The 13,351-nt window shown below is 37.6% G+C and overlaps 1 protein-coding gene across 1 annotated transcript; it reads right to left on the bottom strand.

Annotated features, from left to right (window-relative positions):
- Window positions 1-739: 739 nt before the first annotated feature.
- LOC122004164 (tetracycline resistance protein, class B-like) lies at window positions 740-12,047 on the bottom strand. Its single transcript, XM_042559091.1, has 7 exons — window positions 12,036-12,047; window positions 9,874-9,985; window positions 9,375-9,487; window positions 8,770-8,892; window positions 8,505-8,677; window positions 8,183-8,258; window positions 740-907 (listed from the first exon to the last, which is right to left on the bottom strand). The coding sequence occupies exons 1-7, from the start codon at window positions 12,042-12,044 to the stop codon at window positions 740-742; spliced, it is 774 nt and encodes a 257-aa protein (XP_042415025.1). The 5' UTR covers window positions 12,045-12,047.
- Between the last annotated feature and the right edge of the window lie 1,304 nt (window positions 12,048-13,351).

The raw sequence follows: 13,351 nt of genomic DNA, 5'->3' as shown, positions 1-13,351 counted from the left end.
CAATTCATCCTCGACTCCTCGGCATTGTCTTCTGCCCCTACTTTCCTCTACTTTTTTGGCGGAGAGAGAACTAGGTCGCAGATAGAGAGAGAAAGAGAGGTGGGTTGTCTCGATGGAGCGCGGAGACGAATGGAGAAACGAAGGGTGGTTGTACCTCATCCGGTCGAATCGCCTCGGACTACACTACTCGAGGAAGAGGTACTTTGTCCTTGAAGGTAACGCCCTCAATTGCTACAAGAACTGGCCCGCGCCGGACGGAGAGGTACTGGGAATCTGCCTCTCTTTTTTTCGTCTCGATCTCTTTTGGGGAATGGGAGAAAGATGAGCCTTTTTTTTCTTGTTTCTTTGAAATTTAGTGTTGAATTTTCTTTGCTGTTTTTCTTAGTTTCTTTGGTTAGAACTGACCTTTTTGATGTTTTATTGATAGAGTTTTTAATTGAATGAAAGAGATGGAGAGACATCTTAGGCGTGAGCATTCTTTAGAGTTTTGTTTCTCTGTCGATCATCCTAATCTGATCGGCCGAATGAAACTCACGATTTTTCTACTACAACTCTTAGTTCATATGGAGAGGGAATTTTTCATTGGAGAGCGTGACCTTCTTGGTCAAACACTTATATATTCTTCTTATCTTCTTAAGTAATTGCAATGTTTTAGACAAAAACTTTTTCTGTTTCATGTTATTCTACATTTTTGCTCATATTTCCCCTAGCCATTTCTTTTGTGGTATCACCATCTCAATTATAGATTGCTCAGTGAAACAATCTTCCCCGTTGAAATATTAAACTTCAAGTTCTTTGCATTGTTTGTGCATACCCATTCTGTCGTATCATTTGCATTCTTTGTCTTTTGAGTTCCATAGGTTACAGCATTTCCTCTATGCCTTTGCTCGTGATTAACTTTATGAACCTGTAAAGTCAAGATCTAGGACTAGGAAGTTGAAAAAAAAAACAAGGTTAATTATTAAAGTTCTGAATAGATTTGTTAAAACTTAGAATTGCATTATTTTGGCATTTGATATTGTACTTTTCTTTTATTATGACACAATATCTATGAATAAATGACTGTAACAAAAAGTTCTTGAATCACTCACTATATTGCGCAATAAAGGATTTATGATCTTGTTCCGAACATTGCAGATTAAATAATAGAAATTCTCTTAAAAATTATTTATTTGAGTTGGTCCCAGGAACAGTCCACACCACACATGTCAATAGCACATGTCAGTAGCAGTAGGAAGCTTTCCATTTGTTCTTTTCCCTTTCTCAATTTTATTCATGTTACATGATGGAGAAAATATTGATGGTATTGTTGCTTTACCTTTGTTGCTTATTATCTAAAATTTCTCAAGCCTAATACACTGTGATTTAAACCTTTGTTGCTTATTATTTTGCTGTCATTTAATTGTCTGCTTCCGATTTTGTTTGGATATCCTTTTTTACGTTGCATGACATCCTTTTGTTTGTTTCTGCAGGTTTGATGTTGTTATACACTTCGCTGGACTAAAAGCTATTGGTGAATGTTCATTTAGGAATATTTTTATTTGTCTAAACCCCTACTACACTTCGCTGGACATAGTTTATAATTACTTTTTCTTTATCTTGCAGTGAGAGTCTTCAATATTACTTTTTCTTTAAAATGCTCCAATTAGTGGCATCCTTTTGACTTCCTAGTTAAATATATTTGATTTGTGAGCAATAGTTTCTCCAGCTCATTAATTTTCACTGTTGCTTATTAGTGGCTTCTTATCAATCCTTTTGGCTAGTCGCTTGGATGTAGATGCTCCAGTTCTAATCAACACAATGACACTCTAATATGCATAAGTTCTGTTTTGTACACAATCTAATTATCATTGGTGACTAGTCACTTGGGTGGAGATGCTCCAATTCTTAAACTCTAGATCATTTTTTTCCTACTTGGCTCAGGCCACATCAGCAGTAGTTAAAAAATTACAAGGGCAACAATTAAACTGTAGCTCAGATACATTGGAGTACTTTCTTTTCTTCAGTTTGTAAAAAATTACAAGGGCAACAATTAATCTTGTACTTTCTTTTCTGACACATATTTTTTTTTTCAGCTATGCTTGTCTTTCCCTTCTAATGATTATTACATCTTATGAAATGCTCATTCTAGTGAAATTGTGATAACTAACTGATAGCACCATTTCGAAATAGAACAACTGCCAATTATGTTGTTAATTTCTAAATTTCCCATTTTTATATGAAAATCAGCTTCTCTAATATTTGTTCCCTAGCACTGCATCTCTAGATATGGGACCCGAGCTGGAAATCTTGAATGATGACTATAAGGCTCATTTATCTTTAATTGCCTGCCTGTATATGAATAGTTGATTTTTGACAGTTTCAATTAACCTGGATGAATCTTTGTATGTTAGGTAACTTGCATGATTTTGTAATATGGGGCGTAGGAAACTTCAATGGTTATCTGCAGTGTAACCTTCTTCTGAGCTCATTTAGTTCTGTAATGTGAAATTTTCAATTCGGATTTGCATAATTTTGAACAGGTAGTATTCTTGCTTCTTAATATTTTTATTCATTTATTATTTTCATAAAGTTCAGTTGTTCTCTATGGTGGGTAATATAACTTTATAACCTTGTTGACGCTTGGCATATTAGATAGTTTAGATTGCCAGTTATTTGGGTAAAAGAACAACTGTACATAAATTACATTCAGAAAGATATGCTTGTACATCTATTACTCCATCTAATGAATTGTAGCTAATGCAGGTAAGAAGACATCACCACCTTCCATACGATCTGCGTTTACCATTATAGTGGTTGGTGTAAGTTAGAGGTAAATTGTTCAAAGTTAAATAACTTGTTGGTTTGAACCTAGATGTTACTGAAACTCATTGTTGGTTTTGTGGAATCTGCTATTCCTTCCTATACCTGCATTAGATATAAAGACCAAATATTTTTATTCAAGTTTTGCAAGTTAGGTTCAGACTTTGTTGAAATAGGACCCGGGAAAGCCTGTTTAGGCTACCCATTTAAGCGAGGAAAAGTTTACGTTTTCCTTTATTTTTTTCTTTTATTTCTTTTCTTTATTTCTTTTTCTTCTTTCCTCCGTTTTCTCTTCCTCGCCGAACCCACGCGCGCCCGACTCCTTCCCCCGTGCCCTAACCGGCGTCGCACGAGCGGTTCTTCTTTTATTCCTCTTTTCTCCCGATCCTCTGCCCTAGCCTCCCGCCGAGTGCCGCTCCTCCTTTTCCCCAAGCGCCGGCGACGCTCACTCCATCGCCAGTTCCCTACTCTGTGCTCGTGCCCTAGCCTACCTTGCCGACGCCGGTGAGCGTCTTGCGGCGATCTTTTCTAGTGTTGTCCGAGACCCGTGCCTCAGTGACGGCAATTTGCCACCGCCAACGCTCTCCCTTCTGCCCTCTGTGCTACTAGAGCCGACCATCACCGAAGGACCTCACTGTGCCCTAGTCCCGAAACCGCCGCCGGCCACAACCCCGAGCAGTGCCGATCAAGTTGACAACTTCTCTGCCCGAGTGCTGTCGACTCCCTGTTATTGCATTGTGCCCTAAATCTGAGCAAATAAGGTGAGTTGGGTTGTGTATGATCCGTGCTCTCCACTGCTTGATCTTTTTCTTGATCAGTTTGATTCTAACAGTGATCCCAGCCGTGAAGTGAAGTTTTATGCTGTGGATTAACAATCAAGGTTGTAATTTTGATAGGGAGGTGAAGTGTGACTTGCTGTGGGGTTTTCCTGGTCAAGCAATTTAATCCAGTGGTTGTTTACCTTAGATCCAGCAGCAACTACAGTTGTGAATTGAGGTAAGAGGTAAAGAATTGATCATCTTGTAGATGATTGGTTGATAGGTCAGCAAGGAATGTTAATTTAGGTTATGTTTTGTATTTGGTATGAGTTGGATTCTAGGTTAGGTTTATGTGATTTTTTATTAGGGTTTTGCCCTAATCTAGTGTAGGAGATTTTTGTTTAGCTATTTATAGGAGTGTAGCTAAATTAAAAAGATTTATTTGTTTGACACAGGACTTTGATGCGAGACGAGTATCTCGACGTCGTATTCGGACCAGATTGGACTTTTCGATTGGAGGCGAGTACTTTTGACTTTATGTCTTTGATATGCATAGTAGTGAATTTAACAAGTAGCAATAATTATGTTCTCTTATTTGTTTCGGTTAATCACTACCCGATACCCATTACATGATTGATTGATTGCTTGTTTTGCATCTCATGTATTCCTTACCTGCTTATACATGCTTATAGGGGTAGTGATATACCATGCTTCACCATGTTCAGGACCTAGGTTTTATACCTTCTGTGTACCTTTGATTTGATTCGTTGACCTATGGTGCACTTTTATATATATATGGATTAGTTCAGGATATTTTGTGGTTAGTGTCATGCACCATTTGCATGATTGCATGCTGTGCGATAGTCCGCTCCATTATTGTTGAGCACATCGCCAGTTACATGGATCTGCACACACCACCACTCATGGATTAGTGGTCGATTCAGGCAGTGTGTGTTGCAGCAGGGACTTTGTTTGGCTCCGTTGGTCCGCTCATGGGTAGCGTGATGCAACGTGTTAGCCGGCAGAGATTCCTCCCCGTCATCATGTACCGGGAGTTGAGAGCATTGCGCTCCCCCATTTATGATTTGGGGTAGGAGGATAGGTGTACTCCGACAGCATCCCGTCTATTCGGTCACTCATCAGGTGCAGTGACGACAGAGTGCACGGTTGTCACAGCCCTACCCACTCTGTCTCACTATTGTGTGTGAGATGGTTGACTGGTGTCAGGGGTGACCAGGACACATCATTGGTATCATATGCATGATGCATTTATTGCTTGTGTTTGTGTTTGCTGCATTTATATGCTGCATATTGTTTGGATACCTATGTTTGACATGCATACAGGATTTCTATGTCACTCGAACTGTTTGTCCTTATACCCAGGTCCTGGTTAGTACAGTTTTTCTCCTGTTTACTTCAGTTGCATTTCATCCTTTTATATCAGGAGACTGTACGCATGATTAGTGCTAGATGTTATTTCCCTACTTTGCATATCAGTTGTACCTGCTGAGTGTTGGACTCACCCCGCCTCCATTGTTGTTATTTTTCAGGTTGATGCTGTCAGGAGAGAGTTCCAGTTGCTAGTCCCTGCAGATCTCAAAGATTATTAGTCTTTTGGTTTTCTTACTTAGATTATGCTAAACTTGTTCTGGTTGATGGTATAGACTTTGTATGGATTTTGTGATGTCGATGGATTTTTATTCGATATGTTTTACTACATGCCTGCCTGGACGGCAGAAGAGGTGAGTTTGTCGGATTTGTGTTTTATGAGTGTAGTGGAGTAGGGTTGGTTTCGAGTCGTGGTATTACTGTTTGTTTACTTATATATAAACTGCGTGGATGTTTGTGTGGTTGTATTTTATTATTGTTTTTATTCCAGCCGCATGTGGCTGAGGTATATGAGGATGTAGAAAAGTTTCAGATTGTCCGCCGTACAGGGGAGATGCTGCCGAAATTTCTTCGGACAGAGACTCCTCCGAGGCGTGACAATTTATTTAGTATAAGAGCCAAGTCTTGCTATGTGTTCTGGAGTTTCGAGATTTATCTGATACCAATTTATTTGGTATCAGAGCGTAGTTTTACGATCTTTGTGTTCGGATTTTGGATATATGGGATAACTTGATACCAATTTATTTGGTATCAGAGCGCCAAGTTTGGCGATACTTGTTATTTTTCGTGTTACGGATTTTTGAGATTTAACTGATACCAATTTATTGGTATCAGAGAGGGTTATGTTACTTGCTTTTGGTGTTATGGATATTTGGGTTAGCCCAAGTTTGCGAGTCAAACTGGGTAGTTATTTTGGATTGCACGGATTTTCCATTATGTATATGTTATGGATTTCCGTTTCGGATTTATATGGGTTTCCGGTGATTTTCATGTTTGGAATTTTGAGGTCAGAAGTTGGGGACTGGACAGCGATGGAACATCTCCAGATGACATATAGGTATGATGTTTAATTTTATAGTTTATAACATGTATTAGCATTCTTTATTTAGTACCTGTCTAGTTGTTGTAGCACATATTTCATGTGATGGGTTAGCCATTGAGCATGGTTGACCTTAATAGAGATCAAAGATTATTGTCTCTGGTGATTTTTCATATCATACCATCAGTAGTTTTAGCTTCTGTCACTATTAGTAGGAGATGGAGGCACATACCAACCTCTACTATTTTTTGATGGGTAGTGGATGATACCTACATATTCCTGTTGACTTAGCCAGTAGAGTTTTTATACTCATATCTTTTGGATATTAGGGTACCCGATATGATGAAAATTGGTCATTTGGGAGTTATCATGTTTGATCATTGTTGAGAATGGTTTGAGGTTGAGGGATATTGTGAGATCAGATATTATGATATGTTGATTTCTATTGATTTATGAGAGTACACTACAACAAAAACTGCAAACGATAACGGATATTATCCGTTGTCGTAGGGTCAAAAAACCGTTGTAACTGAGGGTGATGTAGAATGTATTGCCCTACGACAACGGTTTTGAATCCGTTGTCTTTGTAGACATTTGACAACGGTTTTTATCCGTTGTTGTTTATATGCCCAAAACTTGGCTACGAAGGATACAACAACGTTTTAAAACCGTTGTGGTAGATAATTTCAACAACGGAAATAAACCGTTGTGGTAGACATTTTTTACAATAGATATAAACTGTTGTGGTAGATAATATTTGATACGTTTTTTTTTTTTTTTAACAATAGTTTTAATATATTTTACAATGGATAAAACCGTTGTCTTTTGTCACTTTTTACAAAAAAAATTCGTTGTGGTTTACCTAGTTTTTACAACATTTTTAACTGTTGTCTTTAATGTTCATTAATACCAAACAACCAATCTTATTTTACTATAAGCAAACCACCAATACAAAAATAAATATTTACTACATTAAATCCAAAATAAACATCCATATATAATTCATCTTATAGCCACATATACAAAAATATACAAAATGAGTTGTTACTCATCAAAATACACATGTTTTCCATTACTCTCCATATACATTAAATCACATGTTTTCCATTTGATGTTCTCCATATGACTTTTAATTTACAAATTAGCAAGGCAAGCTACATCCTAACAAAGCTCACTTCTTGCATCAAAAAAACTCAAGCCTCACGAATTGCAAGAGAAAAATTTAACAAAACTTATCAAATTCCAGAATTCCAAAAGGAGAATGTAATTAACCAATCTGTAGTGCATAGAAGGCAAAAACAAACCAAATGAAGGAAACAAAAAGAGGTGTTTATTAGAGAATAATAGTATAGGGAATCTACTAGGAGCAGTGATACCTAGCTTAGCATAGTTTACTAAATAATTAGCACTGCATGCAGCTAACATTATTTAAGTGAACTATCATCCAAGATGAATAGAATCCATGCAAAGCGCATTACATCCATGAACATCTTGAAACAAAATATTCGTGCAATTTTCTGTGCCATTTTCCAGACTACATTACCTTTGAGACCTGGTAGGCACAATATGCTTTTCCATTTTGCAAGTAACAAGTTGCCAGAAGCTGCAAATTGATCTGCAATAAACATACCCATCACAAAAGCATAAGTGAAAGTAAAAAACATGGGTTCAAAATCTTCCAATTAAAACTTGATCAAAAGAATTGGATCATCATGATGAGTTATGGTAGGGTGAATTATTTGTAGAGCTAAAACAATTCCACAAATTCCTCCAAATAGAAATCACATACGCACAGCTTTAATAATTACATAGGACACCTAAAAGAACCAAAGTGTCAATCAAATAAGTGTAAATTAAGAGCTATAACATTCACTACATTCCAGTTGGAAAAATATATTTTTCATTCCCATTTCATCAATACAAAGAGAAAATTTACCAAATTTAGCTGCAATGCACGTGCAATTCACGGGTAATTTACACTGCTCGTCCAAGCAAAAGTATATAGAGCAAACTATTAAGAAATCAAACTGTAGTATATAGATGTTTTGTATATCAATATACTATGGATCATACACGAAATGCCTTTGTTATTCTACAAGAAACACAATGTTCTCAAAATAAAAAAATTCAAGCACGTTAAACTATCCAAGAGCCTAAACTAGTAAATTCTACAAGAAAAAAAGTAAGATCATACCAGCAAGATGCCACTGATGCCAGACATTCCCAGCTCATAGAAGAAGGAGATTAATGAGATGCGCCTGAGAGTTTCACTACAATATTTGTGGATACTCTAGTTAGAGAAACAGAACAGTGATCCTCTTTCCACTAAGATACCTAATTACAACAAAATTTTGAAATCTAGGCTGCAAAGATATGAAATATAAGAAAACAATAAACTAGAAAAAAGAGGTTCCTTTTGACTGATCTTAAGAAATCAGAGGATGGGCTAACAGGTATACTAAGGAATGAAAATCCAAAACTCCTAAAAATGATTGGTCAACTGGTTAAAAACTTACCTATTACAAAAAACAAAAATAATATCTTTCATTGATTTCCAACGTTCTATGAAGACTTTGAGAAAAATGGCTGAACATGATCTGTTATCACTTTGCCTAGGAGTTGTCCTGACAGTCTCAATTAGAAATACTGTCATGCACAGTGTTGATGAAACCAACAAACAAATTGACACCTACATAACATCAAACAATAAGATGACACATGAAAGAGAGAGTTTTCAGTGTTGATAAGGAGCATATTTTATACAAGTTATCTAGAACATGCCTCAAATATCCACCCTTCAGGTAGAAAGCGGGCGAAGATGTTTCCCAAAACATGTGCAGCAGAGAAAAGCCCAGTAATCCAACCAAATGCTGCAGATCTCTTGCCGACCTCAATCACATCAGCCTAGATTGATGTTGAAATATAAACTTAAGTGATTATATTCATCAATTGGGAAGGCATATCTTAAAAAAAATCATGAATGACCATTTGAAATTTCCTAAAAAGTGGTTTCAGGAGAAAATTTTGAGACACGGTAAGAAATATTTGTAGAACATATGCTCTTTTACAGCATTTTTTCCATAATCAAAGAGGTGTTGGCAAAGGTTGCAACACAAAAAGCAGAGCTCGTAAACATATTTGCATCAACTTTATGGAGGAGGCTTCATCAATCTCATGTAATACACATTGAAGAGTGTTAAATGTTCATGGAAATCTTTAGCATTTATATGATAATAAATTATAAAATTAAAATGTTGACAGTATATTGTAGGATTAACTGGCAGAACAAGATATGTCAGTGACTCAGTGCTGCTTAAAACTATCCAAAGGACAGGTAATCCACCGAATTTCTTTTAATACTTATGAAAAGGAGGAGAAAGTCTTACTGCATAAGCAATCGATATGCATAATATGCTTCCTTGACTAACTATGTAGGATATTGTGCGAAGTACAAAGTACCAGTAAACAGCTGCCCTGGAATCATCCCAAGCAAGTATGGCTGAAATTGCAGCATACAAAGTGAATGTTAAAGAAAAAAACATTAAGTACTTAAGGATCTACTTGAAATGCGCTACAATGACTATTTGGAAAGAAAGTAAGATGCAAGATACATGAGAATTTATCTTTTGCCACACTAAGGCATTCTCATGTGCTCCAAAATGAATTTAAATGATAATAACTTCCATTATTGCTCTTTTTGATAAATTTAACTTATCCTTGCTTTTATTTAATAAGATTACGAAGAGCATATTTTAGAAAAATAAAAAAATATTTATTTAAATACTCTTTACTGAAACTGATCATGCCAGATTACATGAACAAAATGACTTATATATATCACATGAATAACAAAGCTAGCGTTAACTAAGGAATGAAGAATCATACCAAATGGCACTATGGATGTAGAAACAGTAATCAGAAGCAGTGGTTTACGCCCATATTCATCTGCTAGCTGACCCAAGAGGGGAAGAACCACCATTTTAAATATGCCTACAACCTACAAAGACAGTGAAGAATTCCAGTCAAGCAATAGCAAGATCATCATCTTAATTGATCTTGGATGTCTATTGATCTCATAAGTAACATATTATTGACAGAAATGGCATAATAAGAATTGAAATGAATATAGGGGCAGATAAGAAATATCTTACAGAAGAAAATAAGAGATAAAACAAACCAAAACAAAAAACAAAAAAACTCCAGAAATGTAAGAAAGTATACATTATCCATGCCATGGAACCAACATTTTCAAACACCCTCTAGTTTCTCACATTCCACATGCACCAATAGGAGGCCATAATTGAAACAAGCTTTGAAGTGACATTTAATTGCCACTCTTCCTCATCTCATATATTGGTACCAGTTGTAGATAGAGAGCCAAACTAATGTATTAAGTGAAGCCCAATGAGATTGAGTGATCACATATAATAGAAAAAGTGCTCATAGTCAATTGAGTTGATGCAACATGGAGATTCTTGAGATAGATATATGCCAAGTAGCTGTACTTCTAGGGGGCTTTTGCAAACAAAGAAACAATACAAGGATTTGACTAGGGGCTTATGACACGTAGTTCCTATGAGCACTATATGAGATGCTAATGGAACTTAACATTGCTATAATGCAAGTGACCGGCTAAATTGGATTCCTCTATTGAAGAAAAGTTGGCAAGTCAAGCTCAATAGGTAAGCACCTTGGTGTGCATCAATCTCTAGCATACAGTATGCTTCTCAAGGGGTCAGGCATGATGCAACCAATAGAAAGAACTCTGAACCAGCAATTTAAAGTGGAGATCAAAGGTCTCCCATGGATTGCTAGATCTCTTATCTGGTAGTTTAGGTTTCTTGCTAGATAAATATCGTACAAATAAGCAAACAGGACAGATATGGAGAGGCAAACAGTTCATATCTGTTGCTTATACTTGGAAGAACTTGCATCTTTGATATGTTGGACTAACTAGAAAGAACACACACAACAGCAGAGGCATTTCCAAACAGATGAGAACTGCCATGTGGATGTATCAAACACTCCTTTTTTGAGAATTACACCAAGCAAACAATATCCATCTGTATTAGGATGATATGCCCACCAAAATTTTACAAGATGGGAAAGGTTGTCAAAGGTAAGGTCAGCAACTCCCAATTAGTGATAAGCAAGGCGACTCAGTTTTGTCTAACCAAACCTACAAGAATTTTCATTGGTCTTAATCTCTTTATCACATATTTGGAACCTTGAAGTTGGTGAATAAGTAACACGAGACTGAACCAAGTATGAGAAAAAGAATCCTGCTCCAAGAGTCTATCTTGCTTTCCATCGTGCCAACCATCAATCCATATTTTCCAAGATAGGATTCTAATCATCCTTTAAGATCAACAAATTCACACCTGAGCGGCATCATAATTGTCACAATACATGGTGCCACACATAAGAGCACATGAAAAGGTGTTTTCTACAAAGATAATAAGAATGGAACAATGGATAACATTAACTATGCCTCATCAAATGTGAGACGTTTCCAAGGATACCTTCAGGAATAGCACCGAGACGCTCATTCCAAATAGATTTCAGATCCAACCAATCCAGAAAGGCAGGAAGATATGTCTTGAATACTAAAATGCAAAAATTCTGGTAAAAAAATTTCAAAAACTTGTTCACAGTCAACATTGACTTTCCATCCAGATGCGCATCCTATTGGAAGAACATAGGGGAAGAGACCATTTATTCAATGAAACCTTTTAACAGTTTCCAACACCTTAGAGTAGAATTCAACAAGTCCATTTGTATGGCTAACTGGACAGAAAACACATAAATCTCAAGCTCTAGGAACTTTGGGAACTCAGACAAAAAAGGGATCAGATGCAATTGCAGAAAAAGGCACATTGAAGGAGTAATTCCCTCTAATAATGAGTCCCTCCTAGATCTTCAAGTTGACTCTTGCCTACGGGAATAAAATCACGGTAACAGGGCAAATCACCTACATCAATTATTGTAATACGAGGCTGCATGTAGTTAAAAAGAAGCATATGATAGCTTAAGAGAGTGGTGACTACACTGGCCATAGTTCTTTTGCGGCTGGGAAATGGAATTGAGGATGACAAAATCACCAAGATATAAACAAAAATAAAAGTTAAAAAAAAAAAAAACATCTTCAGAGATCAAACACCATAAACTTTGACATACGAGCAGGAAAATGACATGATGAAACAAATCAAAAGCAAAAAATAAGAAGAAAAGAGAATGTTGCGCTTGCAAATACAAGCATAGTGGAATCAAAAGTAGGTTTTTTTTTTTGAGACAAAATTTATGAACGAAGACAAGACCTAGGTTATGAATCTACCTTGACTATGACTCTAGCACAAATCCAAAGAAGACAAGACCTAGGTTATGAATCGACGGACTAGGAGTGCCACCTTTGCCGAAGAAATACACCTCATCCGATCAAAAGGTTCCACGAGCGAAAGAAGCAGCAATGGAAGGTCAAAGGGCCTCGTCGAACTCAGAAACCCGCTCACCAGGAAATGAGAGGAGCACACTATCATGGAGGAAGATCCAGGGGAGGCGTGAAGAGATTGTATGAGGAGAGGAAAAAAAAATTGCCTTAGGTTCGGGAGCACGAAGGAAAAACACGGTGCCGAAAAGAAAACAGTGAGGGAAAGGAAAATAGCGAGGGGGGAAATGACCAAATTCAATTACAACGTTTTTTTCAAAATTGTTGTCGTAGTCGCTAAAAACGCGGATAAAGACAACGGTTTATAAAACCGTTGTAAAAAGTGTTGTCGTTTTAAAAAAAAAATTGCTCAATGACAACAGTTTTGCCAAAACCGTTGTCTTTTATATTTAATGGGGAGTTCAAAGACAACGGTTTTTATTGGAACCCCGAGGTGTTTTGATGTGATCAAACAAGTTAAGCTAGGTCCTGCGTTGTTTAACCCTTGTGTCTAAGTGTGCAGGAGCTTAGGAACACAGGAAGTCGAGCGGAAGACGCGGCTAACGAGAAGGACGGCACGGGGAGAGAGCCGACGGGCTCGGTGCGTCCGAGGGACGAGGTGACCGTGGAAGAGTACACCGGCGAACGAGAAGAACGTGCGCGGCGTTCGAGGGACGAGAAACCGGGAAGGAAGGCTGCTCGAGGAGAAGGTCAGAACATGGGTTCGGGTGAGCCCTATTCCGGAAGGCCGAGATCACCCAAGCAAACGGAGCCGGAGTGAACAGACCCGGACCGAGATGAGCTGGATCGAGACGAGATGAACCGGAGTCAAAAAGTCAATTTAAGTTGACCTTAGGGCTCCGGGCGCCCGGAACCATTCCGGGCGCCCGGAACCGACCGGGGCGCCCGGAACCCTTCCGGGCGCCCGGAATCGACTTT

Source organism: Zingiber officinale, chromosome 7B (assembly GCF_018446385.1).
Source record: "Zingiber officinale cultivar Zhangliang chromosome 7B, Zo_v1.1, whole genome shotgun sequence".
Taxonomy (NCBI): Eukaryota; Viridiplantae; Streptophyta; class Magnoliopsida; order Zingiberales; family Zingiberaceae; genus Zingiber; species Zingiber officinale.
The sequence above is the reverse complement of the archived record's forward strand: the minus strand, read 5'-3'. Positions and strand labels throughout refer to the sequence as shown.